At 41.6% G+C, this 25923-nt stretch overlaps 1 protein-coding gene across 3 annotated transcripts; it reads left to right on the forward strand.

Moving 5' to 3' along the window:
- The first annotated feature begins 238 nt into the window (after positions 1-238).
- tube1 (tubulin epsilon 1) lies at positions 239-25502 on the forward strand. 3 transcript variants are annotated; one of them, XM_033021154.1, is made up of 12 exons: positions 239-519; positions 5403-5476; positions 9670-9722; positions 9944-10004; positions 11143-11258; positions 14280-14401; positions 15372-15559; positions 16833-17005; positions 20199-20339; positions 21705-21845; positions 22610-22784; positions 24560-25502. In XM_033021154.1, exons 1-12 carry the CDS (start codon positions 495-497, stop codon positions 24716-24718), a joined length of 1428 nt encoding a protein of 475 aa, XP_032877045.1. In that variant the 5' UTR covers positions 239-494; the 3' UTR covers positions 24719-25502. The 3 variants fall into 3 exon arrangements, with proteins under 3 accessions (XP_032877045.1, XP_032877047.1, XP_032877048.1); XM_033021156.1 differs by having other exon boundaries at positions 453-519; positions 5406-5476; positions 24560-25494; XM_033021157.1 differs by lacking the exons at positions 239-519; positions 5403-5476 and adding an exon at positions 7629-7814 and having other exon boundaries at positions 24560-25494.
- The last annotated feature ends 421 nt before the right edge of the window (positions 25503-25923 follow it).

Here is a 25923-nt window from a genome sequence, read left to right on the forward strand (position 1 = left end):
GGGGTTAGAGGAAGGGGGAGGGGTTAGAGGAAGGGGGAGGGGGAGGGGTTAGATGGAGAGGGAGGGGAAGGTGGGGGAAGGGGGAGGGGTTAGAGGTTGGAGGGAGGGGGAGGGGTTAGAGGGAGGGGGAGGGGTTAGAGGGAGGGGGAGGGGTTAGAGGAAGGGGGAGGGGTTAGAGGTTGGAGGGAGGGGCCTGGGTCACGTGCTGGGATTCCTCATTTCCGTCCAGGTCGCGGCTGCCCGTTGCCGTGGCAACGTGATGTCAGACGTCAGTTACGTCTCCCCCTGGAAACAGCGCGCGAAGCTGAGGATCGGGCGGCGGGAGAAGGGAGGGAGGGAGAGGGAGAGGGAGTGAGAGAGAGTGAGTGAGAGGGAGGGTGAGAGAGAGTGAGAGTGAGAGAGAGTGAAAGTGGGTGAGTGAGAGTGAGAGGAGAGGGGGGCGGTTGACCGGCCGGTCGGAGTGTGCGGGGAGGAGGAGGAGAGCGGAGCTCAGCATGACCCAGTCTGTCGTGGTGCAAGGTAAGTGCCGCCGGCTGAATGTCAGGCTGCGGGGAGACGTGCATCTCCTTTCAGCCCTGCCTTGCCCTGTATAGAGCTGTTCTCTGTATCTCGGTACACATTCAAGTTTTCAGTTTTTAAGTTTATTGTCACAGGGGAAGGCACATCGAAACTGAAAACTGATGGAAGGGTCACGACCCTTTTTTACGAGGATGCTGCCAGGATTAGAGGTCTGAGCTACAGGGAGAGGTTGCCTAGGTTGGGTCTCAATTCCTCCCCCATAGGAGGATGAGGTGTGATCTTATAGAGGTGTATAACATCACGAGAGGAATACATTTGATAGATGCACAGAGTCTCTTGCCCAGAGTAGGTGAATCGAGGACATAGGTTTAGCAGAAGGGGAAAAGATGTCATAGGAATCTGAGGGGTAGTTTTTTTTTACACAAAGGGTGGTGGGGGTATGGAACAAGCTGCCAGAGGAGGTAGTTGAGGCAGCTGGGACATGTTGGCCTGTGGGAAAGTTGGGCCGATGGGCCTGTTTACATAAGGGCTGTATCACTCTAACATGAAACGTCACCCATTCCTTATCTCCAGAGATGCTGCCTGTCCCGCTGAGTTACCCCAGCATTTTGTGTCTACCTTTAGTGTAAACCAGCTTCCGCAGTTCCTTCCTACACATTTCATCTGGTCTGCTCTGGGCTGCTGCAGTGAGAGTGGGCACCAGCCAAAGGCACGAAAGTCTGTGAATGCCCTGATAGTAGGAGGAAGGCAGGTTTAAAGCAGGGCAAATTATATTGCTGATGTTCCAGTGCACTTGCAACACTGGCATGCACCCGGCTTTGTAGAAATTTGGTCAGACATGTGCAATGGGATAAGACAGGGATTTCTTCCCAGCTATTATCAGACAACTGAACCACCCTATCATCAACTAGAGAGTGAATCTGACCTACCATCTATTTCACAGGAGAACCTTGGACGATCTTTTATTGGAGTTTACTGGACTTTATCTTGCGCTAAATGTTATTCCATTATCCTGTATATGTACACTGTGGACATTTAGTTGTAATCATGTATAGTCTTTTTGCTGAGTGGATAGCAGGCAACAAAAAAGCATTTCACGCTACGTCGTACACTTGACAAACTAAATTTAGATAGATTGATAGAATGGTTTAGTGGAAACCAGGCAAATGGGGTGGGGTAGAGGAATCAAAAGACAGAATAGTATCTAATTGAAGTGATGCTTCAAATCAATGAAGCTCGTGTACAGACAGATGAGATTATATATTTTTATATTTTTTCCCCAGGTTTCAATTTTTGCAGATATCCATAAATTGATTTTTGTCTATAAATTAGAAGGTATAACGATCACTCTTTATGGTGATCTTACTTCCATATATTTGTAATGAATAGCTTCAACAGCACAAGACTGACAAGAAATAACAGTTGCCAAATGTGGAGAGAGTGGAAGCTAGTTCTTTCGTAGGAATGACTTGAATATGTTGGACTTTTGAATTTAATAAAGTTGTCAGCCATGATCATATTGAATGGCGGTGCAGGCTCGAAGGGCCGAATGGCCTACTCCTGCACCTAATTTCTATGTTTCTATATATAGGGGCTGTTAGGAAATCTGGTGTTTATAATCCAGGGATAGACGCTCATAAATTGTCATCATGGTGGGCACACATGTTGTGGGCTGAAGGGTCTACTCCTGTACTGTATTGTTCTATGTTGAAAGGGTTTAGATTTATTATTGTTGTCTACTGAGGTACTGTGAAAAGCTGTACAGACGAATCAGATATAACGTACATAAATACAATCAAGTCAAACTCAAGTACAATAGATAGAGCAAAGGAGGCAATGCAGAGAATATAATTCTCAGCATTGTGGAGCATCAATTCCATAGACAAAGTCCACTGTCCACTATAGAGTAGAGGTGAATCGGGCAGTATCCTCAGGGAAGGACTTTTCAGAAGCCTGATGACAAAGGGGACAAAATTGTTCCTGAGTCTGGTGGTGCACACTATCATGCTTCTATACATTCTGCTGGGCGGGAGCAGGGAGAAGAAGGAATGACTGGGTGGGCCAGTTGCATTTTGGAGGCCGTGTAAAGAATAGATGGAGTCAATGGTGGGAAGTCTGGTCTATGTGATGGACTGGGCTACATCTACAACTATCTGCAATTTCTTGTGGTCTTGGGTAAAGCTGTTCCAAAACCAAGCTGTGATATTGCCTGCTAACTGTTTAAGATTCATGTAAGTGTGCCATACTTTCTATGGCAGGTAGAAGTAACAAGTAGTGAAAAGGTCAAATGACCTGCTGGCCTTTATTGCAAACTGTTTGAAGTTTAAGAATAGGAATTTGTTAGATTTATACAGGTCATTGGTGAAGCCACACCTGGAACATTCTGTTTTGTTTTGGTCCCATTAAGAATGGATGCGTTAACACTGGAAGCAGTCCAAAGCAAAGATACTAGAGGAGCCTTTGGTCCAAAGCAGATTCACTAGGCTAATTCCTGGGATGAGAAGGTTGTCATGTCAAGAGAAGTTAGATATTTTGTGTCTGTATTCCTTGAAATGTAGATAAATGAGGGAGCCTTATTCAAATCTATAAGATCCTGGGCTTGACAAGATAGATATTCCCACTAATGGGAGAGAAGAGGACACAGCTGCAAAATAAGGGACTGGTGATTTAAAACTGAGATGTGAGAGATGACTACTTCTCTCATAGGGTAGTGATTCGCTAGAACTTTCTGCCTCAGAGCGGTGGAGACTAGATCATTAAATATCTTAAAGGTGGAAAATAGACCAATATTTGAAAGTGCAAGGAATTGAAAATTACAGGAAACTGGCACCAAAGAATAGTTGAGTGCCACAGATGTCAGCCGTGATCGTTTTGAATGACCGAGCGGTTTGGGGAACCTGGTTACCCTCTCCCTCTTTTGTGTTCACAAAACTGTTGCTAATAAACAACAAAGTGATGGAAGTTGTTGTTGCCAGTGTTACCACGTAACAGTTATTCACCAAGGCCTTGTTTAGGCTTTACCAGAAACACACTGTTACACACCCCACTGCAGCCTTAATGAATGAATGAATGAATGAATGAATAAGTTTATTGGCCAAGTATGTACACTTACAAGGAATTTGCCTTGGTGCTCCGCTCATAAGTATCAACACACACAGTAACAACAGGGCTGCAAACATTGGGTGAGAGTTGATAGTGAGAAATTGCGAGGGAGTGTAGTGACCGAGGGTGAGAGGATGTGGGAGGGAGGTGCCCCCCTCCCACGGAAGAGACCTGCATTTTTCAGCTTGAAATTGTGCAATCAGGTGCATACTGTAGCGAGTCTTTTAACTAATACTTGAATGCAACATTTATGCTTTAAATTGGATTAGGTATAAATAAGGCTAAATTACATTCCTAATTACATTCCACAGTAGAGCCAGGCTCTGATCAACAGGTGCAGCACATGAATATGCCTTAGTATATTCATGTATGGAAATCAGATCATAATTCATGCTGTTATGTATATATATAGAGAAAAACACAGAGAAACAAGGCAAGGGTCTTCCATCACTGTTTTGCACAAATAAATCAATCAACCATGTGTGTGTGTGTCATTAATAATAAAACATTACACTTTAAACATGTGAATGATTTAATAATAATAATAATAATAAATTTTATTTATGGGCGCCTTTCAAGAGTCTCAAGGACACCTTACAAAAAATTAGCAGGTAGAGGAAAAGCATGTAAGGGGAATGAAATAAATAGTAGAGACATGACTAGTACACAAAGTAAAGACAGAATACAATTCAAAACACAATATGAGGCAAGTAATGCACAGATGAAAAGGGAGGGGGACGTGGGGCTAAGGATAGGCAGAGGTGAAGAGATGGGTCGTGAGGCGGGACTGGAAGATGGTGAGGGACACGGAATTGCGGATCAGTTGGGGGAGGGAGTTCCAGAGCCTGGGAGCTGCCCTGGAGAAGGCTCTGTCCCCAAAACTGCGGAGGTTGGACTTGTGGATGGAGAGGAGACCGGCTGATGTGGATCTGAGGGATTTTGTAGGTGATCCGGGGGGAGATGGGAAGCCAGTGAAGTTGTTTGAGGACTGGAGTGATGTGATGCCAGGATTTGGTGTGGGTGATGAGTCGGGCAGCTGCGTTCTGGACCAGTTGGAGTCGGTTGATGTAGGTGGAGCTGATACCAAGGAGAAGTGAGTTGCAATAGTCCAGTCGGGAGGAGATGAAGGCATGGATGAGTCTTTCAGCAGCGGGAGGTGTGAGAGAGGGTCTGAGTTTGGCGATGTTGCGGAGATGAAAGAAGGAGGTTTTAATGACATGGCTCAAGGGAGAGGGTGGAATCAAAGATCACGCCAAGGTTGCGGACCTTGGGAGATGGGGAGACAGTGGTGCCGTCGATGGTGAGAGTGGGGTTATTGATTTTGCTGAGTGTGGCTTTGGAGCCTATGAGGAGGAATTCTGTCTTATTGCTGTTGAGTTTGAGGAAGTTATGTTGCATCCAGGTTTTTATAGCTGACAAACAGGAGTTGATATGGGAGAGGGGAGGGTTGTGGGGGGATTTGGTGCCGAGGTAGATCTGGGTGTCATCGGCGTAACAGTGGAAGTCCAGGTTGAAGTGGCGGAGTATCTGACCAAGGGGGAGGATGTAGATGATGAAGAGGAGGGGGCCGAGTACGGAGCCTTGGGGAACGCCTTGAGTGACTGTGGCTGTAGCAGAGGTATGGTTGTGGAGAGAGATGAAGATTTAAACGGTTTGCATCTCGGGCCTGATGCATTGTCGAATTTGCTAGTGGCACGCATTTGGATAATATATCTGTTGGTCCATTCCAAGCTGTTTTACTTGCTAACAAATTCTAGACATATTTTCATTCTTATTTTCAGTAGGTCAGTGTGGGAACCAAATTGGCTGTCGATTTTGGAACTTGGTCTTACGGGAACATGCAAATGTCAACAAGGTAAATAAATGAGACACAACTAAGTGGAAAAAGTGGCTTGCACGTCAGTCTATTTAGATATCAGATAAATTCTTAATTAAAATTGTATTTAAATGTGAATATTAACCTGCATAAAATATATACAGCTAATTATATTGCACCATGTCTTATTTTTTAAATAAACATTTACTTTAATGACCGCAATTATGTTGTGGATAAAAAGAGAAAACAGAATACACAGCCGGGGAATAATTTAAGTTTGAAAATAATCACATTTATTTAATGGAGAGACAAGAAACTGCAGGTGCCGGCTAGCTCTTGCCCCACCCACTTCACCTCTTTATACTAGTTATCTCCCTTCTATACTCTTTCAATCCAGATGAAGTGCCTTGACCTGAAATGTCAACGGACTTTTTCCTCCACAGATGCTGCCTGACCCACTGAATTCCTCTAGCAGTTTGTCTTTTTAAAAAGGGGCTGTCCCACTTGGGCGATTGAATCTGCGAGTTTAGAAGAGTGTCTTCGACCTTCAAACTTGCAGCATGGTCGAGATGTGGTCCTAGGAGGTCCTATGAGGTCGCTGGATCTCTCCTTCATGCTCGAGGGAAATACTAGAATACTCGTGGCCTCAGCTAGGTCGCGGAAAAATTTTCCGCATGTTGAAACATTTCCCGCGAGTAAAATTTGGTTGGCATGGGTCTTTTTAACTCCTGGTGCAATGGAGTGAGGTCACTATTTACTTACATGGTGTCGAGGGCAACCGTAGGCAATCTCTTTCGCTGACCGGGCATTTTGATTGGCTCATTGGAGTTTTCAGGACCAGGGAAGACCTACCGGTAGGTAAAATGCCCGCTAACTTTATTAAACTTCTTTAAAGTGTCTCCCTCGCCCTCCCCCTCCCCCTTCCCGGGCCGGATTTACGTATAAGTTAGACAAGCTTAAGCTTAGGGCCTCGAGATCTAGGGGGGCCTACTCACCTCGCTGCCTCACCGGACCCGTCGAACCTGGCCGCCCCACCGACCATCCACACACCGGGACCTACTACTCTTTGCCCGCTGACCCTGGCCACTCCACCGCCCTCCAGCAGCCTGCAGCCGTCACCTTACCTGCAGCCTAGACTCAGCACTGGGCCTGAAATTTCCACGCTGCAGACTCCCAATCCCCTGGGTTTGACTGCGCTGGAGCCTAGTGCTAGTCCCACAACCCTGGTAATCTCTGGCTGTTCCACTGAGTCCTCCCCATTCCCCTCAAACCATGTGACCCCAGCTCTTCCCCACCCACACTACAGTCCTCATACCCCCCCTACCCCCTGACCACCCACCACCCCTCCACCAGACATCGCCTTGGTCTCAGTCCACTCACCTGCCTTCCTCCGGCCCCAACCCCCCATCCCTGCCATGTGTTCACCATCCCCCCTGACCTCCCCCTCTCAGATACCAAACGGTCTGTCCTCAGCAGAGGCCTCACCTTTGTCCCCCTCCGTCCACACCTCAATGAGTTCCGCGCCCACCGCGATTTGGATCTCTTCTTCCACCGCCTCCGCCTCACACCATTCTTCCATGGGAAGGAGACCCAGCCCCCATTGATGATCCCTTTTCCCATCTCCAACTGACCCCCTCCTCTTGAACCCCCCCTCATGGCCATTGGTACAACAAATTTTGGGGGTCACCATCCGACGTCGGAACGGGAGAACATTCTCAGCGGCTTGGACTTGCGAATCGGCCACTTCCTACCGGAGACCGCGGCTCCCGAAGTCCACAGGCTTAGCTGGGTGGAGAATCACACTGGCGGTCCTCGGCAAAAGGTTCCCAGTGCTCCGCGATATTAAAATCAGCGCGGCCTGAGGCTGGGAGTTCCGCAAACCACAGCTCTGATGTTGAAGCAGCAGGCCCAACACTCCAGAGCTTCAAACGACGATCCAGGTAAGGCATCGCCCACTCCGCGGTGCTCCCCCGCTTTCCTGGCCCCCGCCTTTGCGATGTGTGTGTGCGCGGTCGGTCGATCCAGCTCGCGGTTTCAACGTGGACGGTCGATCCAGCTCGCGGTTTCAACGTGGACGGTCGACCCAGCTCGAGGCTTTCCAGGCAAGTACCCTCGAGCTTGAAGGTTGAAGACACTCTTCTGGATTAGCAGATTAGGTCGCCCAAGTGGGACATCCCCTTTATATACATTCAATCTAGGGAATATCTCCACAATAGAATTCAGAAGAGTGATTATTAAAAAAAAAGTGTAGACAGATTTTAAAGAATTTATCTAATTTTAAAACAAATCAAGCATGTGCACTTATTGGTTTCCCCATGTTAATACCAAAGTCAAGGAAATGGGGAAAAAAGGAAAGACAAGAGCAATCCTGGATTTGGTAAGAAGCAGGAGTGTAGGTATGTCATAGAGTCGGTCATAGAGAATGTGAAATGTCATAAAATCAAAAGTATTGATAACGTTCATAATTTACAGTGACATAAATGTTTCTATATATTGCATTACTTGATTGCTATTGATTGTTTTGGCATTGTGCTAATTAAGTTGTTGATGTTTCAATATAACTGAGCTCATATTGAGGGAAGAAAAAGACATGGTGTGTAGGAAGAAACCACAGATAGACACAATGCTGGAGTAACTCAGTGGGACAGGCGGCATATCTGGAGAGAAGGAATGGGTGATGTTTTGGGTCGAGACTCTTCTTCATGGTGTTACATGTCCAGCTGCATTTATTGTATTGTGGCGTCAGCTAATACACAGCCCACTTATGGTCGAACCCTCGTCAGTAGCTACGAGGGCTGGCACGTGACGTCACGGCCTGAGGGAGTGTCCTGCTACTTAAGCTTATCTCACCTTGAGACCGGGGGAGTCAACAGGCAGCTGAGGCCGAGAGAACAACCTCGCTCAGCTACAGCAGCAATGACAATTACGTTAGCGGACCAACTTAACATGTAACACCTGAATAAAACTACTGTTTGAACCTGCCTGACGTCTGGCCTTATTCACCACGTTTGGTGCCGCTACAGTATGCAATTAACATTCTTTTTCCAAATTGTATTTAAATATTAATCTATTTTGCTGCAATGAGTAACTTGAGATGTGATTTTAGAAACAGACACATAGAAAAATAGGTGCAGGAATAGGCCATTCGGCCCTTCGAGCCATTCAATATAATCATGGCTAATCATCTAAAATCCGTACCCGTTCCTGCTTTTTCCCCATATCCCTTGATTGCTTTAGCCCCAAGAGCTAAATCTAACTCTCTCTTGAAAACATCCAGTGAATTGGCCTCCACTGCCTTCTGTGGCAGAGAATTCCACAGATTCACAACTCTCTAGGTGAAGACGTTTTTCCTCATTTCAGTCCTAAATGGCCTACCCCTTATTCTTAAACTGTGACCCCTGATTCTGTACTCCCCCAACATCAGTAACATTCTTCCTGCATCTAGCCCGTCCAATCCTTTAAGAATTATATGTTTCTGTAAGATACCCTCTCATCCTTCTAAATTCCAGTGAATACAAGCCCAGTCGACCCATTCTTTCATCATATGTCAGTCCCGCCAACCCAAGAATTAACCTGGTGAACCTACGCTACACTCCCACAATAGCAATAATGTCCTTCCTCAAATAGGAGACCATTTTGCTGTGCAAATGTTTAATTATATGTAGTTATATTTAAAAATGGCAAATACAGAACAATTTCAGGATTGTAGGTAGACACGAAATGCTGGAGTAAATTAGCAGGACAGGCAGCATCTCGGGAGAGAAGGAATGGGTGATGTTTCGGGTTGAGACCCTTCTTAAGACTCAATGGGTGATGTTTTGGGTCGAGACCCTTCTTCGTTTTGTGTCTACCTTCGATTTAAACCAGCATCTGCAGTTATTTCCTATACTTTCAGGATTGTAATGTGCATATTTCAATGTTTGAAATTGGCATGAAGTGATCTGCGGTCAGAAGTGTATAAAATGAACAGCTCTTCAGTGAATACCATTAGAATTATACAGCAGCCACGTTTGCATTTTGTTAATGTATGATTGGGTTTTTTTCCAGCTCCCTTTGCAAAATAGGTGTTCAGATTCTTCCTGACTTTGCTGCCGCTTTAGTGCAAATTCCAGTTTATCAATTAGTGCTGATTTGCCATTTACATAGAAGAAAGTGTTCATTGGATTTTATAGTGGATGAGTTGGATTTTACAGTGAGAGACATGAAATATTTTATTTCTGTTTTAAATTTAGAAAGGCATCTATGATGAAGCTCTCAGCAATTTTTTTAGAAATGTGGACACAAGGTAAGCAATATGATTTTTCAAATGGGCTCTTAATCATAAATTCTGAAAATATTGTTGACTAAATGAGTGGGAACAAACTGAACAATACTTTTAATACACTTTAAATTATATGTAATAGGAAATGAATTTTCAGATAGCTGAAAGGCATATATCTGCAGCTTTGCTACTTCCTCCTTTGATGAAAAATCATTATCCCATTTTATGGACCAATTATTTTTCAGATACAGTGATGGACATGGTATAAATCTTTCCAAGGGACTAATTCGAACACTCAAAGCTCGGGTAACATTACATTAATTTTAAAGTATAATTATAGTGGTGATTTAAATTAGCAGTAATGTGATAATTGTAATACATTTATGCCAGAATACTTCATGAGAAAGAAGATGGTAAATGTTCTGCTAATGATCCTATGTAGCATTGGTAAAGTTTTGCATCTTAATCTTTATCTTATTGCTTTCTCGAAGTGCAGTGTCATGTAATTTCAACTTTTCAGACTATTGAGTTACGCAGGGTCCTAGTTTTTAATCAATCAAGGGATCAGCCTGAGCCAGCATTTAATTCCCCATCCCTAGTTGCCCCCGTGAAGGTGGTGATGATCTGCTTTTGAACTGCTGCAGTCCTTGAGGCGTTGGTTACCCAGAGTACCATTAAGGAGAAACTTGCAGGATTTTGACCCAGTTATGGTGAAAGAATGGCAAAATACTTCCATGTCAGGTTGTAGCGTGGTTTGGAGGGCAACTTCCTGGTGGTGGTGTCCTCATGCTATTGGTGCCCTTGTCCTTCTAACTGGTATAGGTTATGGGTTTGGAAGGTGCGATCAAGGAGTCTTGATACGTTCTGCAATGCAAATGGTGCAGATTACTTCTAGATTTCTGTGTATTAGTGGAGGAGTGAGTGATTGAATGATTGCGGATGGGGTACCTATCCAGTGGGCTGCTATCTCCTGTATAGTGTTGAGCTTCTTGAGTGTTACTGAAGCTGTGCATATCCAGACAAGTGGAAAGTATTCCACCTCAATTGCTTGAACCTTGTGGTTGGCAGACAGCCTTTGGGGGGGTTAGGAGTGGAGTCACTCACTAGGATTCCTACCCCTTGTTCTTGTATATGGTTGTCCAGATATCTTCATCTTGTTTCCTCTTGTCAGGAAATCTCTGGAATTTCAGGTGACTGGTTTAAAGCGAGGGACGCCGATTGTGGACAGATGAGGTCACTTTTTTTTAGCGCACTTTGTAAAAGAGCTATGAAACAGAATTTGGGAATATTTTTTAAGGCAGATGTAGATATCTGAAGAGAAAAGGAGAAGGCTTGAGGGGCTGAGTGGCCAATTCCTGCTCCTAATTCTTATGATTGTTGAGTTAAGTCTGATTGAATCACTGCATATAATTGGAATTCCCTGACAATATTCTTTGCCTTCTAGGCAGTTCTCATTGATATGGAAGAAGGTGTCGTTAATGAATTACTTCAGGGTCCGTTGAGAGATGTTTTTGACAGTAAACAGCTTATATCAGACGTATCTGGTTCCGGTAACAATTGGTAAGGAAACATGTAATTAGTGCAAAAGGGCTTGTTCGACCCATGAAAGTTCTTCCTTCAATTCCATAACTTAGCTGGCCTAATATCTAAGTGGATTTTATGAAGTTATTGTCATTGAATCATAGAGTCACAACACATCGCAACAGACCATTTCCATGCTGAACATTATCATCCATTTATACCAATCCTAAACTAATCTCATTTTATTCTCCCCACATGTCTATCAGCTTTCTTCAGGTTCTACCACTCACGTACACTGGGGGCAATTTATAAGGAAACAAATTAACCCACCAATTGACACACCTTTAGGATGTGAAGAAAACTGGACTACCAGAAATAAACCCATGGGATTACAGGGATAAAGTACAATTTCCACATAAAAATCATTGGCGGTTAGGATTGAATCTAAATTGCCGAAGTTGCAAGTACTGCTGGCTGAGCCTCTCCTACCTATTGGTGTGTACCTGTAATATTTTTAACCATATTTTTCATTTGCTAAATCTTTAGTTAGAATGTTTATGTTGTTGAATTACTTTGTTAAATTTAATTATCTAAGTTTGTTATTTTGGCCTGCTTTTGTTTGAAATTATATTTACTGTATTTGTTTCCATAACTATCTTGATACATGGATTCCTTTTTTCTACCTCCAAAGGCTCACATGTAGACAGTTCCACACCTTGCCCAACTTCAGATTACATCGACTACTACCCCTTCTCTACTAGGACTATCTATACTCTGGTTTAAAAAAAAATCCTTAACAAACTCGAAAAAAATTCCACCCCTTCTAGAACTTTTACAATAAGTCAAACTCAGTTAATATTAAAAATATTTTTTAAATGTTTAAAAATTGAAAGACTCAACCACTAGGTCCTATTCTTCACACACCTCTCTATGATTTGTCTATCTAGCTGTTCCTGTGATTCTTGCTGTAGATACGGCTTAATATGCTAACAGAAAATAATTTAGATCTCGTGAAACAGGCAAAGATTTTCAAAGATGGATTTTAAACAGCTTAAATTCACAGCCATTACAGAATCTTATTCTTTTGGCAATTGTCGCAAATGGTGCTTTGAATCCTTGCTTGTTTGGCGTAATGATGAATGTCTTTTACAGAGAAAAATTAGAATACTTTGTGATCTTTTTCACCGAGAATCTAGAGAAAGTATTGGGTGATTGGAACAAGTCATAATGGGGCAATAAAGAGCAATGCCAGAGGGAAATGGGGATAAAGAGGTCAAGAAAAAAACTAATATAGGCACCTTTATTACACCAAGGTACCTTTTATTGAAAATTGAGAATTGATGTGCTACAAAAGTTCAAATGTTAATGGAATAGTCGCAGTGGAATAATCACAGGGTGGGTACGTCCCTGTGAAACTGCAGGAAAAAGCCTGCAAGATGTCCATGTCCACGGCTTTTGTATGGACTGGATATTTGGCCCCTGCAGAAAACTAGAGAGGGAACAAACATAATAAGACTTCAATGGATATATAGAATTATGTTGTACAATGTGAGCATTAGGGAACAGTAAATTGTAACAGGGGATTTAAGGAAATACAATAGGGAAGATTGGTGTGGATATTTTTAAAGGAAGCCTAAAGAATTCTTGGAATAAATTACCGATATGGCAGAATGGGAAAAGGAAGAATGGAAATAAGGTATGCCTATCTAAAAGCCTTTTAAATGCAACTATTCTATCTGCATCCACCATCGCCCCTGGCAGCACATTCCAGGCACCCACCAAACTCAGTTTCAACCAAAAATTCATGGCCCACACATCTCCTTTAAACTTTTCTCTCTATGCACCCTCGTCTTTTGACATTTCCAGCCTGGGGACAAGAATATGCATATAGCCTAAGCCAATGGAGCCGCTTGATCTGCAATGGTGACCCAATTTACACAGAGGAAAGCAAGGAGAGGTTTACTTGAAAATCTCACCCATAGTTCATAGAGGGTATGGGGAGAAGGCAAAAAAATGGGGTTAGGAAGGAGAGATAGATCAGCCATGATTGAATGACGGAGTAGACTTGATGGGCCGAATGGCCTAATTCTACTCCTATCACTTATGACCTTAGACTACCCAATTGCTAGAAATAGTGGAGAGCATGGAAAGAAGGCCTGATGGTAGAATTTAAAGTTTCAAGGTTTCAAGGTTAGTTTATTGTCACAAGTACCAATTAAGGTACAGTGAAATTTGAGTTGCCATGCAGCCATACCAAGTGAAAAGCAACAAGACACACAACCACATAAAAGTTAACATAAACATCCACCACAATGGATTCCACATTCCTCACTGTGATGGGAGGCAATAAAGTTCAAAGTTCTTCCTCTTTGTTCTCCCGCGGTGGGGGTAGTCAAACCACCTGCATTTGGGGTGATCAAAGCCCCCGCAGCCGATGATCGAAACCTCCGTCGGGGTGGTTGAAACGTTGAAACTCTCTCCTTGGCATGGAGTCTCGAAACGGCCTCTTACCAGAGACTGCAGGCTTCACAATGTTAAAGTCCACAGGTCCCGCGGTTGGAGCTTCGATCCCCGGCAAAGGGATCGAAAGCTCGGCATTGTTAAAGTCGCGCAGACTCCCGCGGCTTGGAGTGCCCGTCGGCTTCCAGGAAAGGCCATAAACTCCACAATGTTAGGCCACAGTGGGGATGGAGGTATGATACGGAAAAAAATAGCATCTCCGTCGAGGTAAGAGATTGGAAATAAAAAGTTTCCCCCCACCCCCCACATAAAGCAAACCAAGGAACACTAAAACATACTTTTAACAAATACCAAAAATAACAAAAAGAAGAAAGGACAGACAGACTGTTGGCGAGGCAGCCACTGCTGGTAGTGCCACCCGGTGTTAAAGTTGATAAAATTATGGAATTTACCTTTTTCTTTTGATGTCTTTTCTCATGTGCAGCTTATTAATGATGAAGCAGAACAATTACAAAAATAATATGTCATAGCATATAGTTGTTGATGTGAATAATTCTGTCAATTCGTTATGTTTCTTAAAAATCAGTTTTTCCTACACAGGGCAGTGGGGTACAAACAGTATGGTAATCAGTATCGGGATCAAATTCTCAACATACTCCGAAAAACAGCTGAACACTGTGATTCTTTGCAATGTTTCTTTTTAATTCATTCAATGGGTGGAGGTGAGTCATACATCTTTACAATGCCTTGACTTTTATTTTTGAAAGTCAATAAAACTATGCAGAAATTGCTGGAAGTACAGGCCAGGCAGCATCTTGGAAAAGTCTGTTCGAAACATATTTTTACTTCCGATTACTTTAGAGACACCGCATGAAAACAGGTACTTCGGCCTACCGAGTCCATTGGTCACCCGTTCACACTAAATCTGTGTTATCCCATTGACCACTCCCTACAAACTAGGGGGAATTTGAAACCTTCAAATTTGAATTAACCTTCAAACCCATAATCTTTGGGATTCTGGAGTGAACCAGTCGGAGAGAATGTGCAACTCCACGCAGATGGTACCTGTCAGGATCAAATCAAGGTCTCTTGCGCTGAGAGACAGCAGTCCTACCAGCTGCACCCCTATGCCATTCGTTCAATTTCTTTCCACAAATTGTGCCTGTCCTGTTGAGTGTTTACAGAATTTCATGTTTTTATTGCCTCTTATTTTTAATTGATTGTAGATACTTTACAGATGAACCCCATGATTTAGGGCTGGTTCTCAAATTTAGGGTATTGCATGCCTGGAAAACAGACTGCATCACAATTTTCCATAACACAAGCTGCATAATCTGCACTTGTGTCCATTAATGTGATTTATTTTATATTTCTTCGCTTTTTTCCCCCACATAATTCGATGTTAGCAATTTGTAATTCTGTCCTTCAAATTTTCAGGTAGCGATTTGTGAACTCTGTAAAGGGCGAATTTCTATTATTCATGCAGACTAAATGCAGGGTTGCCTGTATCTTTAACCTGAGCAGTCTAAAGAAAACAAGTTTTCTGCAATTTAAGACCTGACGTTTGCAGCACTTTAATATCTATAAACTGAAGCTTCAATCATTTGTTTTGAGCAGTTTGACTTGTAAAGTGAGAAATAAGTTTTAACAAGAATTGTTTTACAGCTATTTTTATACTAAATTGCTTTGCAGGGACTGGTTCTGGATTGGGTACCTATGTCCTGAGCCTCTTGGAGGATGAATTCCCAGAAGTTTATCGATTTGTTACTGCCGTCTACCCTTCTGCTGAGGACGATGTTATAACCTCTCCATATAATAGTGTTCTCGCCATGAAGGAGCTGACTGAGCATGCTGATTGTGTTTTACCAATTGAAAATCAGGTCAGTGATTTTTCAGGATGTATATTTCATCTTAACATCTTAAAAGGCCAGTAATTAACAAAAATGTTAGTAATAATAAGCCTAGCGGCTTGCACAACTGAACCATGGCTGCTAAGTTTAGCATTAAAGGAGTGAGAAATTTGCGGCAAGGAGACCAAGCATCTACATTTAGTTTGTTGAGGTTTATGCCTCAATTATTTTGTCTTGCTGACTCGGGTACAATTGCATTGGGTTGGAAATCACTGGGTTTGACAAACCATGCAGCTGAAGGGAAGTGAGAAGGCTTGTGACCAGAAGCTAACTGCACTGATCATGGATCAGGTGGTGCAGAAATACTAATCTGAACATTCCCAAGCTAACCTGCGTCCCTCTCTGGAGAACATGGGTCGGTGTTTTGGTAACTTTCAAATTCTGCCAGGCATAGAAGAGTGTTAGTAGAGTGGTTAGATCTCCGCTGGAGGAAGACCCAACCACTACAACGGTACCTCCCTTGTCCACGGGTTTAATAACAATATTGGGATAGTTGTTAAGTTCAGACAGGGTGAAATTGTAGTATGTGAGAGGAGTAGAAAACTCAAATCAATATCACATTGGCAGTTGGTAGTAAAAAGGTCCAGATAGAAAAGAATATGATACTATGATCTCGTCTAAGTTTTCATAATGACCAACTGCCTCTTCATTCTCCTCCCACCTTCCTTCCGCTCCTTCATTGTGACCTACCAGTATACATTTACCTTTTGGCCTTGGAATTTTGCTGGTGTCCACCAATATTAGCTTTTTTGGATGGATACCAATTGTTGAATCCAGCAGAACTGCCAAGCTGCAGTATTTCAGGATTTCTTGGTTGCTACATCCATCCTATTTCTCTATATGCAACAGGAGTTGCAGTATCAGGCATTTATGTGGTTATTTTTTGTGTATGCCAAATTTAAAAAAGCAGATGTCCTAAGGTGCAACATGGTGGCGCAGGGGTAGAGTTGCTGTCTTTCAGAGCCAAGGACTCCAGTTCGATCCTGACTAAGGGTGCTGTTTGTACGGTGTTTGTACGTTCTTACCGTGACCTGCATGGGTTTTCTCCGGGAGCTCCGTTTCATCCCATACTCCAGGTTTGTGGGCTAATTAGTTTGGTAAAATTGGAAATTATCTCTAGTGTGTGTAGATAGGATAGTGTTAGTGTGCAGGGATCACTGGTCGGTACAGACTCGGTGGGACAAAGAGCCTGTTTCTGTGCTGTATCTCTAAATTAAACTAATGTTTTATTTTCTAAATCCAGTCCTTAGTTGACATAGTCAACAAAATCAATCAGATGGCATATACTGGTAAAATGGCTTCCACAATAAAACTGCAGAGTACACTGATCTCTAGCCAGACTGAAGTCAAAAGACAGGAAAAGCCATTTGATGCAATGAACAATATTGTTGCCAACCTGCTTCTGAATTTGACCAGGTGAGTGATCAATTGATATATTACTATCGATAAAAATGGAACCAGTGGATGCACTATACCTTTATCTTCAGAAGACATTCATTTAATAAAATGCCACACCAAAAGTTATTGCAGAAAATAAAAAGTTCCTGGTGACAAGTTAAGTTCATGAGGATTGAAAGATTGGTTGGCGCACAGCAAAAAGTAAGCATAAATGGATAATTTTCTGCTTGGCCAGATGTAACCATTGGTGCGCCACAGTCATTGATATTGAGCCTCGGGTTTTTTTTATAATTTATGTAGGTGACTTGGATGAAGAATCAAAAGGAATTTTAGCCAAATTAGCTCATGACACAAAGGTAGGTAAAATAGTAAATTGTGAAGAGGACATGAAGAAACCACAAAAGGATATAGGCAGAGATAAGTTACCAACAAATATCTGGCAAATGGAGTACAATGTGGAAAAAATGTGAAATGTTCCATTTTAGTAACAACAAACAAATTACAAAATTGTTTAAATATTGCGAGATTACAGAGCCCTGAGATGCAATAATTTAAACACAATGAATTGCACCCAATGAGTATGAAGGTAAACAGTTAGTTTGACATGTGACAATAAACTGACCTTGAATAGTTAATAGAATGCAACTATTTATTACTGGTGCAATATCATGGATGTTTTGCCAATTTAAGGCAGTGATGATGTGATTTAAAAATATATATATATCTGTTGCCATGTTTTGCAACTCATTTCTGTGAAGGATGTTGTGGTAGAACCAGGAAGGTGAAAAGTGCCGGGGATAGACAGGATCATAAAGTTGAAGTTACTATTGAATTAGCCCTGATCTTATTAAATCTACCTGGATGGCCTTTTCCTGCACTTAATTAATGTCTTCATATTTATATTTACAATCTTCCAAAACAGTCATTGCTGTCGCCTTGCAAGTCTTGGTCATTAAAGGGAACAAAGAGGAATTTTCTGTGATCTTAGACTTTTCAGGTGCTTGTATTATTAATGGATTTATCATCTCTCCTATGCCCGACTGTCCAGTCTGCCACAGGACAAGACAGACTAGACAGGTCTGGAGGTCTTAGTTTGCTGGAGGTCCTAGTTTGTAATCTTCTTGATCCCACATTCCCATATTGATCTTTCAGTCCTTGGCTTCCTCCAGTGCCAGAGTGAGGTCACAAGCAAAATGAAAGAACAGCACCATGTATTCCATTTGGGTAGTTTACAACCCAACAGTATGAACATTGAAATTTCCAATTTCCAATAATTACCCCCAACCCCTCTTCTTTCTCCTTTACCTTCTGCTGTCGCCCATCGTGATGCGCACACATTTCACCCACTGACCCTGCTACTTTCCCCATTGTAAGCTCATCTCCCATCTCTTTCAAGCTTTCTTCACCCTAGTTCATCAGTCTGAAGATTAATCCTGACGCGAAATGTCCATTCCGTCCACAAATGCTGTCTGACCTGCTGAGTTCCCTCAGCACTGTTTTTTCCTAGACATTAGTATTTTCTAGAATTGCAGCTTCAGCAAAGTCTGGGTTCCTTTAACATCCAGTTGAATTCTTGCATGTCTTTCAAGTATCATATTTTATTTCAACTACTGGAGAATGCAACTGCTTAAGGATTGTTACTTATATTGTGGTGTGCCCCTTTATGGGTTGTCAAGGTCACAACCGCAAAGATCTTGCAAGCGGGTAATGCTGACTGAAGCTCACTCAAGGAAACGCAACAATGCAGTTCAATGGACTTATAAATGGAAGATTTTGTTGTTTATGGAATTTAACAAACAACATTAGGGTGATAGTCACAAATAGCTGGAGTAACTCAGCGGGACAGGCAGCGTCTCTGGAATGGGTGACGTTTCAGGTCGAGACCCTTTAGTCCTGCTGAGTTACTCCAGCTTTTTGTGTCTATCTCTCACTTCTGAGGTATGAGGTTCCCGCCTGCTTTAAAAGGGAATCAAAAGGGCCAAGAAGAGCAAGGTGACGTGCCTCAATGACAATCGACCAGTGGCACTAATGTCTGTGGTGATGAAGTGCTTTGAGAGGTTGATTATGGCGCATATCAACTCCTACATCGATAAGAACCTCGACCCACTGCAGTTCTACTGCCACAACAGATCAACGGTGGATGCGATTTCACTGGCTCTCCACTCCGCTCTGGACCACTTGGACAACAAAAACTCGTATGTCAGGCTGTTATTCATTGACTACAGCTCAGCATTTAATACCATCATCCCCTCAAAGCTGGTTACCAAGCTCTCAGATCTGGGTCTCTGCACATCCCTCTGCAATTGGATCCTCGACTTCCTCATCCACATACCACAGTCTGTCCGTATTGGTGGAAATGTGTCATCCCCGATAACAATCAGCACGGGAGCACCTCAAGGCTGCGTGCTCAGGCCCCTGCTTTACTCACTCTATACTCATGACTGCGTAGCCGGACATAGTACGAACTCCATCATCAAGTTCGCCGACGACACCACTGTTGTGGGACGAATCACTGATGGCGACGAGTCAGAGCATAGAAGTGAGATCGAACGATTGACCAAATGGTGCCGGTACAATAACCTGGCCCTCAACACGAGCAAAACCAAGGAACTGATTGTGGACTTTGGAAGGGGTAGGATATGGACCCACAACCCCGTTTATATTAACGGGACGATGGTGGAAAAGGTCAAGAACTTCAAAGCATATTGAAGTTGAAGAGGGAGCTAAGATACCGTGGACAAAATGGATGACATTTGTGCTGTAAAGTCTGCACCCTGCACAATAAGAGCAGTGATGCCATGTTTTTATTCAAGTTATAATATCGAGTTATTGAAATTATCATTTCAGATTTTATCTGACAATGGTAGATGCCATAGCTTCTGGGTAATAAGGCAGAGAGCAATGATTCTTGAATCTGAATATTCAGTGAGAAAATGTTTGAAATACTCAGCATGTCAGCAAGCAGCCAGTTAATGCTTCAGATTGAGGAATTTTCATCAGAAGTTCTTTGCAGGTCATAAAATACAAGTTTATTTACTTTAAAAATCTGTAACTGTACACTAATATTCATATTTTTGTGAGATTGTCAATATTTTATGCAATAAGACCTGGAAAGGTTACTTTATTACTGATGTTGCAGAACATAACAAATTATATTACTAATTTGCGTAGATTGTTTATTGTACCAGTTTAATTCCTGTTCTTACTGCAGTTCTTCCAGATTTGAAGGGTCCCTCAACATGGATCTTAACGAGATCACTATGAACCTGGTTCCCTTTCCACGGCTTCATTACCTTGTTTCGAGCCTAACTCCATTATACACCTTGGCTGATGTAAACATCCCTACAAGAAGGTGGGAGTTTCACTTTAACATGTCAGAATTTTAGCATTTAACATGTTAGAATGTTCGAACTTTAACATCTGACATTCATGTTAGAATGTTAGAACTTTAGCATATAGAAAGTTAGCATTTTAAGGAACATATGATGGTGGTTATCATGAAGTTAATATGTAAATTGTATCAATTTTTTTAAATGACCATCAAAAGGTTCAAGTGATTTAAGTTGGGAGAAAATACAAAACTGACTTTTGAATTGCGGATTGATAATAAGTCAAGCGTGTTTAACTGTCATATGTACCGGCAATGGACCAATTAAATTCTTAATTGTTGCAGCTTAATATGCCTGTAAATGCAATAACACTCAGATAAATATATAATAATAACACAATCAATTAATAACCATAGTGCTAGTAACCATAATAGAACAAAACCGATATCCATAGTGCAACCAAAGACACAGACTATAGAAAATCCTAATGGCTGAGGTAGTTGAGGCCAGTTCATTGCCTATATTTAAGAGGGAGTGAGATGTGGCCCTTGTGGCTAAAGGGATCAGGGGGTATGGAGAGAAGGCAGGTACGGGATACTGAGTTGGATGATCAGCCATGATCATATTGAATGGCGGTTCAGGCTCGAAGGACCAAATGGTCTACTCCTGCACCTATTTTCTATGTTTCTATGTTTGTCTTGTACAGTGTTCAAGACCCTTATGGTTGCTGGGAAGAAGTTATTCTTGAACCTAGTCATGGTTTTCAGGTTCCTATACCACTTTCATGATGATAGTAACAAATTGAGAATGTTGCCTGAGTGGTGTGGGTGTGGGTCTTTGTGATATTGGCTGCCTTTTTGAGGCAGTGCCTCCTTTAGTATGGATAGCTTCAATAGTAGGGAAGTTGGTACCTGTCATGGACCAGGCAATGTCTACCATTCTTTGTGGTCTCCTTCATTCTTGGGTGGTTGAGTTGCTGAACTAAGCTGTGATGCAACCAGTCCGTATGTTCTCCATCATACCTGGAAGTTCAATAGAGTATTTGTTGACATGCCAAAACTCCACAATCTGCACAATGGATGTTAGTGTTACTGGTCGGTACTCATTGAGGCATGTCACCTTGCTCCTCTTTGGCACCGGTACAATTGTTGTCCTTTCAAAGCAGGTAGGAACATCGGACCTTAGTAATAAGAGATTATTGATCAAATCATGCTGGACTGGGCCCTAGAATCTCCACACACATTCCTCGCCAACCCGGACTTATCAGAGATCTATCTAAATAATCTATCTGGATGCCCAACTTTTAAGAGCAGAGCAGTTGATATATACATATCACAAAAATATCACAACAGTCCTTTGACCTCCTGTTTATTTGTTTATTTAAACAGATTGGATCAGATGTTCACTGATGCTTTCAGTAAGGATCACCAGTTGATGCATGCAGATCCAAAACGTAACTTGTACCTTGCCTGTGCATTAATGGTCCGGGGAAATGTTTTAATATCTGATCTTAGAAGAAATATTGAGAGGTATGGATATGCTAACCTATATATTTTTTTCATGTTCCTTAGTTGAAGATACTTAATCAGAACTAGGAACGTGTGAAAGCAAGTTATAAATTTCAGAAAGGATGCGGATGGGACAGAAACATTAAAGAGAATATCTATGAATGGGTGGGGGAGAGGGGAGAGGAGAGAGAGCGCACAAAGGGACTTTCAACAACTATCAGACAGTGAGAGTGGAGAGACGAAAACGGCATTATTAATCTTACAGGTGGAAAACCTTGCAGCATAATTGAAATGTATTAGATAAAGAAATACAGTGGGATAGAGAGTGATTTGACGTTCAGTGGAAAGCTATTGAAAGAAATCAAGAAAATACTTTTTCCCCCACAAGAAAAACATAGTTTAATGTTGATCAAGTTATTTAGCATTATGTGTAGGAAGGAACTACAGATGCTGGTTTACACCAAAGATAGACACAAAATGCTGGATTAACTCAGCCAGACAGGCAGCATCTCTGGAGTGAAGGAATGGGCGATGTTTCGGCAAGACCCTTCTTCAGACCATCTGAAGATAGGTCTCGACCTGAAACGTCACCCATTCCTTCTCTCCAGAGATGCTGCCTGAGTTACTCCAGCATTTTGTATTTAGCATTCTGTCAGTTTTGCAGCAATAATTACTTAGCAGTTACTTACTACATAATCATGTCCACAGCAACAATTTTTAATACTGTGGCTATAATTCATATCCAAGTTGAATAATAAAAGATCAACATCAATATTTCCTTCCAGATTGAAGCCTTCCCTGCAGTTTGTTTCATGGAATCAAGAAGGCTGGAAAACAAGCCTCTGCTCAATACCTCCCGTGGGTCACACACATTCTTTGTTGGCACTGGCCAACAATACTTGTGTTAAATCTACCTTCACAGACCTCAAGGATCGCTTTGTAAAACTTTACAAGAAAAAGGTAAATTCTAAATAATTTGCCTTTGCAGTGTGTTGGTGTTTAGCAGCAGTCTGAATGGCAGAAATATTGAAAGACCAAAAATAGAATGGTATGGCCTGGCTATTTATGTGTTGAAGTGCCATCATTCTGATCTTTAGTGGGATGAATCTGCAAAGTAAAATTATGTTATTTTTTTCAAGGTTTAAAACATTGCGTTGACTGGCTTTGAATTTCATTTACCTTTCTGTTGTTGCAATTTAATTGATAGTTTCCTGAAGCTCCTGATTTCCATTCATAGCTTTCATTGTAATGTCAGTAAATTTCTAACTCACCATGGTTCCAACCATGTACCTGCTCAAATGTATTTTAAATGTTGTTATAGTTTTGCCTCAACTACCTCCTCTGGCAGCTCATGTGAAGAAAAAAAATTGTCCCACAGATTCCTATAAAATCTTACCTTATACACCCGTCCTCTGGTTCTAGATTCCTTGACACTGGGTAAAATACTGTTCATTCACCCTATATCTCCCCGTCATGATTTTATGCACCTCTGTAAGATCACCCCTCAGCCTCCTGCCCTCCGAGGAATAAAGTCCTCGCCTGGCCAAGCTCTCCATGCAGCTCAGGCCCTTAAGTCCTGGCAACATCCTCGAAAATGTTTTCTCCACTCTTTCCAGCTTCTCAACATCCTTCCTATAGCAGAATGACTAAATCTGAACACAACGCCCCCAATGTGAACACCCCAATGACTTGTACAACTGTAACATAACATCCCTCTTTCTATAGTCAATACACTGACTGATGAAGCCCAGCGTACCAAAAGTCACCTTGACCACCTTATCGACCTGTGATGCCACTTTCCGGGAACTATGTACTTGCACTCCTACATCCCTCTACTCTCCAATGCTCCCTATGGCCCTGCCATTTGCTGTGAATGTCCTGCCCTGGTTTGACTTCCCAATATGCAACATCTTGCACTTATCTGCATTAAACTCCATGATTATACCTCAGCTCACTTGCCCAGCTAATCACTATCCTGCTGTAATTTTTGTTAGTCATCTTCACTATCTACAATACCCCCACTTTAGTGTCATCTGCAAACTTATCAATCATGCCTTGTACATTCTCATCAAAATCATTGATATACACCTCAAACCGCAATGGTCCCAGCACCTATCCCTGAGGCACACCACAGTCAAAGGGCTCCAGACTGATAACAGCCTTCCATCCTCACAATCTCCTTTCTTCCAGGAAGCCAATTCTCTATCCCAGCAGCTAGTTCTCCTTGGATCCCATGTGATCTAACCTACCACAGCAGCCAACCATGCAAAACCTTAGATCCTTGCTGAAGTCCATGTAGACATCTATTGCTTTGCCCTCATCAGTCTTTTTGGTTACTTCTTCAAAAAACTAAATCAGATTTGTAAAACACAATCTCCCACATATGTCAGTACAAAACCATGCTGACTATCCCTAATCAGCCCCTGTTTCCGTGCCAGGTAATTAACTGCATGGCATAGTACCTGTTTATAAACCGTATGCAATGGAAATGAGTATGAATGTGATCTCCAGTGGCATATGGATAAAAAATGTCAAAAGAAAGCTTTGATCGTGTTCTTTCTTGAGGATCTGTGGTTAGCCTTTTAATCCATTGATAGTTAACAACAACATTGCTTACAAATCTTGTCATAATCAACTCTTCTACATATTTCCATTATTGCACTTCCCATATTTAGATATTACTATGAATCCCATGATTATTTCAGTAATGACCCATGTTAATTCTGTCACTTTAGGCTCACATTCATCACTATCTTCATATAGATGGAATGGAACAAAGCTGCTTCACAGAAGCAACCGATTCTTTGACATCACTAATTGAAGAGTACAACCAATTGGATGCTACTAAAGGACAAATAATCAACAATGTTCCTCGTCTTTCCATTGCAATGTAAAATATTGGATAATGAAATGCAAGAACTGTTCAATCAATATTAGACAAATAATTAGAGAATGTAAGTACATATTATACATATAATATCTGCTATATTATACTATAATATATTTTAGATACATGTATTAGATATATGTATAATGTATATGTATTATCTATAATATGTATCTACATACACTTATACTGTATATATGTTTATTGAAAGTAACATGAATTGCTCAATATATAATTTTCTAACAGTGAGGTTCTAAACCTTTATTGCACAGATTTTCTGAATTACTATAGTATTTATTTCAATATATTTTGTTGTTCCAATGATGAGTTGGTGGCTCATCACCAACACAGTGTTAGTGCAGGGAACTTGGGAAGCTGGTGTCAGCTGGCCTATTACTGAATAGGCCTCAGTCTATTTAAGTTAGGAAAGGCAAACCTGAATCACCCTCTACTCCCGGACACTGCTCTGAAAAACTGGATGTAACCTTTTTGGATGTAAATAAAATCCTTACTGGATTTCATTAATATTTATGATAGCTTGTATTCTTGTTTGATTAAACTAATGACATGTTATGCATTTTTATAAAATGGATCTGTTGCTGAAACTTCTATCATTTTTGAAAAATGAATGAAATACCAAAGATAACGAATGTTACAAGATGTACTATTTTTTATCATTTTTATTTGCAATAATTTAGATTTACTATAAAATTGTTTATTTGTGTGTGTGTGTGTATAAAATGATCAATTCTGACAATTGAGTATCTAATCCAATAAAAATTAATTTGTCCAAGGTAATGTGTGTTTTCATTCAAATCGCGAGAATTTTGCGTGTGAAATTTTCCCTCAAATTGCGAGAATTTTTGTTTACAAAATCACCATGGGTTAGGATCAGACTGGCGCTTTCGAGATAACTCTCGAGAAATAGGTGTTTTCATTCAAAAAATCGTGAGAATTTAGCGTGTGAACTTTTCATAATGTTGCCTGGTATTTGCCAAAACTACCAAGGAGAGAGATTAAAATAGTGCAGTAAACAAAATATTACTCTTTAAACATTCTGCGTATTCATTTCAAGTTCATGGAGTTGACCTGTCCAATACATTTAAGGAGCATATCCACATAGATGAAGTACATCACTTCCAATATGGATATTGCATTGTTTAATCGTTTCGATGCGCATGTACGCCGATTGGTGACTGAAATCACTCTTTC

Source organism: Amblyraja radiata, chromosome 5 (genome assembly GCF_010909765.2).
Source record: "Amblyraja radiata isolate CabotCenter1 chromosome 5, sAmbRad1.1.pri, whole genome shotgun sequence".
NCBI classification, from domain to species: Eukaryota; Metazoa; Chordata; class Chondrichthyes; order Rajiformes; family Rajidae; genus Amblyraja; species Amblyraja radiata.

What these genes read in the sequence shown, in the direction of transcription:
- tube1 (XM_033021154.1), top strand. Translation starts at nt 495, where the DNA reads ATGACCCAGTCTGTCGTGGTGCAAG. An exon ending in CCAGTCTGTCGTGGTGCAAG is followed by an intron (nt 520 to 5,402) that starts GTAAGTGCCGCC and finishes TCTTATTTTCAG; the next exon opens with TAGGTCAGTGTGGGAACCAA. An exon ending in TTTAGAAATGTGGACACAAG is followed by an intron (nt 9,723 to 9,943) that starts GTAAGCAATATG and finishes ATTATTTTTCAG; the next exon opens with ATACAGTGATGGACATGGTA.